General features: G+C 48.1%; 1 protein-coding gene across 4 annotated transcripts in view; it reads left to right on the top strand.

Annotated features, from left to right (window-relative positions):
- The window catches only part of Trmo (tRNA methyltransferase O), a 9,714-nt gene extending 6,000 nt beyond the window's left edge, over nucleotides 1-3,714 (top strand). For 2 of the 4 annotated variants that reach the window (XM_029539433.1, XM_029539432.1), the window contains 2 exons: nucleotides 893-1,519; nucleotides 3,331-3,694. In XM_029539433.1, the coding sequence (XP_029395293.1) occupies nucleotides 893-1,519; nucleotides 3,331-3,590 (887 nt within the window). In that variant the 3' untranslated portion in view covers nucleotides 3,591-3,694. Of the gene's footprint in view, nucleotides 1-863; nucleotides 1,520-3,330 lie in introns of all 4 variants that reach the window. The other 2 variants (XM_021200761.1, XM_029539434.1) reach the window with 2 other exon arrangements.
- The last annotated feature ends 578 nt before the right edge of the window (nucleotides 3,715-4,292 follow it).

The raw sequence follows: 4,292 nt of genomic DNA, 5'->3' as shown, positions 1-4,292 counted from the left end.
ACCAGAAGAGGGCGTCAGATCTCATTATGGATGGTTGTGAGCCACCATGTGGTTGCTGGGATTTGAACTCAGGACCTTTGGAAGAGCAGTCAGTGCTCGTAACTGCTGAGCCATCTCTCCAGCCTGACTTTCTGAATCTTTATGGACATTTCTTGGTCTGTTTTAACAAAAATGATTCAAAGCAATCTGTTTATAGACAGAGCACATTGATGATGTGTTTAAAACCTTGCTGTTTTTCCAGGGGCCGGCTGACTGGGCTCCTCTTTGCTGCTCCTCTTCTGTGTGGTTTTGTCAGAGTTCATTTCCTCACAGATGTAGGATTGAGTGTCTCAGCTTTAGCTGGTATTGGCTGGAAACACCCGTGGGTCCTAAAGCTGCCCGTATTTCTAGGACATCTTAGGACTGCTTGCCACCTGGGCTTCCCCACCATGCCTGTGCAGTTCGTTAGTCTAGTCTGCAGGGTTGAGTCTGTGGTCAGCGAGGAGTCCTATATGGAACTCATCATAGAGCTCTTTGCCATGTTCGGTGGCTTAGATGTAAGTTGACCTCAGAGAAGGGGTTACACGGGACATGAGCAGCAAATTGGGGAATGTCGGGCCTCCTGAAGTCTGCTTGCCACTGTGGAAATGCATATTGGTCTTGGTCTTGGTGACACACTGAGGACTGATGTGTGCCTGGGGCCTCTGTGGGACCCAGAAGAAATAAATAAGGTGTTCTGTGAGAGCCTTGAAAAGCAGTAGTTTGGCAGATGGAGATCCAGGTTTGCAGTCAGTAACGGGTCTCACTGAGGTCAAGGCAGGTGTGTGAGAGGGACTTAGGGGATAATCCTGCCTTCCATTTGCCTTTCCCATTATCCACTGTAGACCCACAAGAGGATCTCTGTCCCCCTCAGGTGGAGCTGTCTACCTGTCTGGAGTTGACATGATAGACGGCACACCTGTGCTAGACATAAAGCCCTACATTGCTGACTACGACTCACCGCAGAACCTCAGTGTACACAATGACCACCACAAGCTGAGAGCTGAGGCCCAGGCTGATGGCACAGCTAACAGTTGTGACCAGCGGCTGCTCTCAGGGTGTGGGAAAGCACAGCCTTGTCAGATCACCAAGGAGAGATGGAAATGCCTTGAAGACAGGACCTCAGGAAAAAACTCCCAGAAGTCCAGAGACATGTCAGAAATCCAGCATACTTTGCCAAAAGACAGAGAGAGAGTGGTGGATCTGTCACTGGAACCAAGCCGAGGTGAGAACATGGATATGCCCGAAAGTCAGCTTGGCCCACCGGAACTGAAGAGCTTTCTGGAAGAAGGCACTGATAGACCAAGGAAAGTGGAAGGTGCCTTGGTCCTGCCGGGGGGCAGTGCAAAAACACAGTGGGGTGCTTCCTGCCGTGCCAGGACAGCTGACAGAGTGCCCTGCAGTGTTGTCCCCAGCTGGGTGACAGAGGCTCCCGTAGCCCCTTTACAAGTCCGGTTTACTCCTCACGCAGAGATGGATCTGAGGAAGCTCAGTTCAGGAGGTGAGTACCCTGGGTACCCTGGGTCTCCTAGGAGTGAGAGAGAGATGTGTTTCTTACTGTGCTGGGGAGCAGGATGTGTGCGTGTTAGCTACAGACCCAGTTAAATGATGGGCTTGTCTTTATAGCGAATCTAGGCACGGTTGACACTGGTGAAAGCGGTTACATATGCGGAGTACTTGTCACGTGGCAGGGTTCTGAGGAGCAGGTTATGACCTCTGGGTGCACAAGCACTGGTACTTTCTGTTGAGGACTTTTAGGTGGTGGCGAGCCCAGGTGCTCGCTCAGAAGGCCTCTGTGGAGAGTGGCTGCTGCCTGAGGAGGTGTCCCTTGACTTGGCCCTTATCTTTCATTTAATATTTATTTTATTATTTTAATCATGTGTATGCATGTATATCTGTCTTGGGGATATGTGCCCATGGAGATAATGGTGGAGGTCAGGGGAGGCTTTGTATCTCTTGGAGCTGGAGTTACAGGCACATGTGAGCTGCCAACATGGGTACTAAAAACCTAATTCAGGTCCTCTGTATGAGCAGCCAGTGCTCTTAACCGTTGGGCCACATCTCCAGCTCTGCCTGCCCGTCTCTGTTCTTTTTTTGAATAGCAGTCATATTGTGGCTTGTGCTTGGTCTATCTTAGATGTACTCAATGTCTTACTTGCTTCCCTATCTAGCTAAAGAGGTATCTGTTTTACTGTCAGGGCCCTAGGGTCTCACAGCACAGAAGACCCTCCTGCCACGGTGCTTTCCCCACTGGCATGCACTTCCTGCCAAAGAAAGGTCACAGCACCTGTTGTGGAGCGTATTTAGCACATGGTTCTTAGCATGTGTTTCCCCAGTCCACAGCAGATGGAGAATGAAGGAAGCTGCTGGCTGTTGAGAGGTGGGAATGAGGATGCTAACTAGCAAGTAGCTGGTTTCCAAGGAGATGACAGATATCCAAAGGGTTGAGAGCCATTCTTGTGTTACTTGTCAGTAAACAGCCAGCATGACCATAGCAAGAGGGACATGCACTGGTTACTGTGCAGTTCTTTGCTGTTCTGGCTTTAGGGAGAAACAGCAGTGAGAAAGGGGGATCAGAAAACCCCTGCCCTCGTCTATGGAGCTTGTCATCTAATGGGTGAAGAGATGAAAGCTCAAGGTATAGGACGTCAGCACACTGCTGTGAAAAATAAACAGAAACACTGTCAAGAGGTGATGGTGGCACAGGACATAGCAAAGAAAGGGACGATGTCAGCAGGTTACATTTAGAAATTGATGCTGTCTGAGCTAGGGTTTGCTGCTCTGAACAGACACCATTACCAAGTCAAGTCTTAATAAGGACAACATTGAATTGGGGCTGGCTTACAGGTTTAGAGGCTCAGTTCATTATCATCTAGGTGGGAGCATGGCAGCATCCAGGCAGATATAGGGCTGTAAGAACTGAGAGTTCTGCATCTTCATCTGAAGGCTGCTAGAAGACTGGCTTCCAGGCACACACCCATAGTGACACACCTACTCCAACAGGGCCACACCTACTCCAGGGCTACACCTCCAAATAGTGCCACTCTCTGGGCCAAACGTATTTAAACAACTACAACTTGTCTTGCCTGATTTGGAGACCTATGTAAAATACACAGTGTTTGTTATTTTGGAGGTTTTTAACTCTAATGACAGTAAATACTTGATGAATGTGATAGTCTCTGAAATGAGTAGGTTTCCAGACCTTGTTCCTTTCATGTGACATGTAGAAAAAACACATTTCATGCTGAAGCTCATTGTTCCAAGTTTGACCTGCGTGGTTGTAATTACAGGCTTCTGTCTTTCTCGTTGCAGATGCTAGTCAACCGTCATTTAAATACTTCCACTCCGCAGAGGAAGCCAAGCATGCCATTGAGGATGTGCTGGCAGCAGACCCTCGGTCTGTGTACCGACGGAAGCTCTGTGAGGACCGCCTTTTCTTCTTCACTGTGGACACAGCACATGTCACATGCTGGTTTGGTGATGGCTTTGCAGAGGTTGTGAGAATTAAACTGGCTTCTGAGCCTGTTCAGGTGACTGACCCTGAGAACTCTTTGGTGGCCCTGGGGTCTTGAGCCCACTGTGTTTTCAGAAGCTCCGTTGGCGTCTGATCTGCCTGCTCTTGTCATCTTACTGCTTTGGTTGGTGTTGTTTTTTGTTTTTCTTTTTTTCTTTTATAAAGGCATTATTTACTTTATTTTATTAATTATATTCTTTTTTTTTTTTTTAATCCTATGGATTAAATCCCTGCATTTGAGGGACTTGGGCTCTCTCTCTGAGCTTTGAATACTCTTGAGTTAGAAAGCCCTCCCCCCAACCTCAGGAACGTCATTGCGGGTGTGGTTTTGCCTTCCCCTGTGACTCGGCTTTACGTGAGTAACATGAAACGGATGAGCTGTGGGGCAGAGTTCCAGGCAGACCCTTGTGTAGCCCAGGCTAGCCTGAGACTGATTCTCTTCTCAGTCTCCTGGGTATGGGATTATAGCCTACACCACCACACCTGGCTCAAGATTCATTTTGTGCTGCAAGTCATGGTTTGTGGAGGAGGTAGACATAAACAAGACAGTGTATTACAGGTTGATAAACTAATTAACACCGCACAGTTCCATGCCATGTAGGAAGTGATTGTAAGAATGTGTGGCCTGTAGGAAATTTTAATGAGATGGGCTGAGATAACTGAAGATTTACGATCGGAGTAACCAAATTAGACACCTGTCAACATGCCGCTCTTCCCTAATCACAGCTGCAGATCTCAGAGCTGATTGATCATGGTTTGG

This window comes from Mus pahari, chromosome 6 (genome assembly GCF_900095145.1).
Source record: "Mus pahari chromosome 6, PAHARI_EIJ_v1.1, whole genome shotgun sequence".
In the NCBI taxonomy this organism is placed as follows: Eukaryota; Metazoa; Chordata; class Mammalia; order Rodentia; family Muridae; genus Mus; species Mus pahari.
This window is presented reverse-complemented; position numbering and strand designations above follow the sequence as displayed.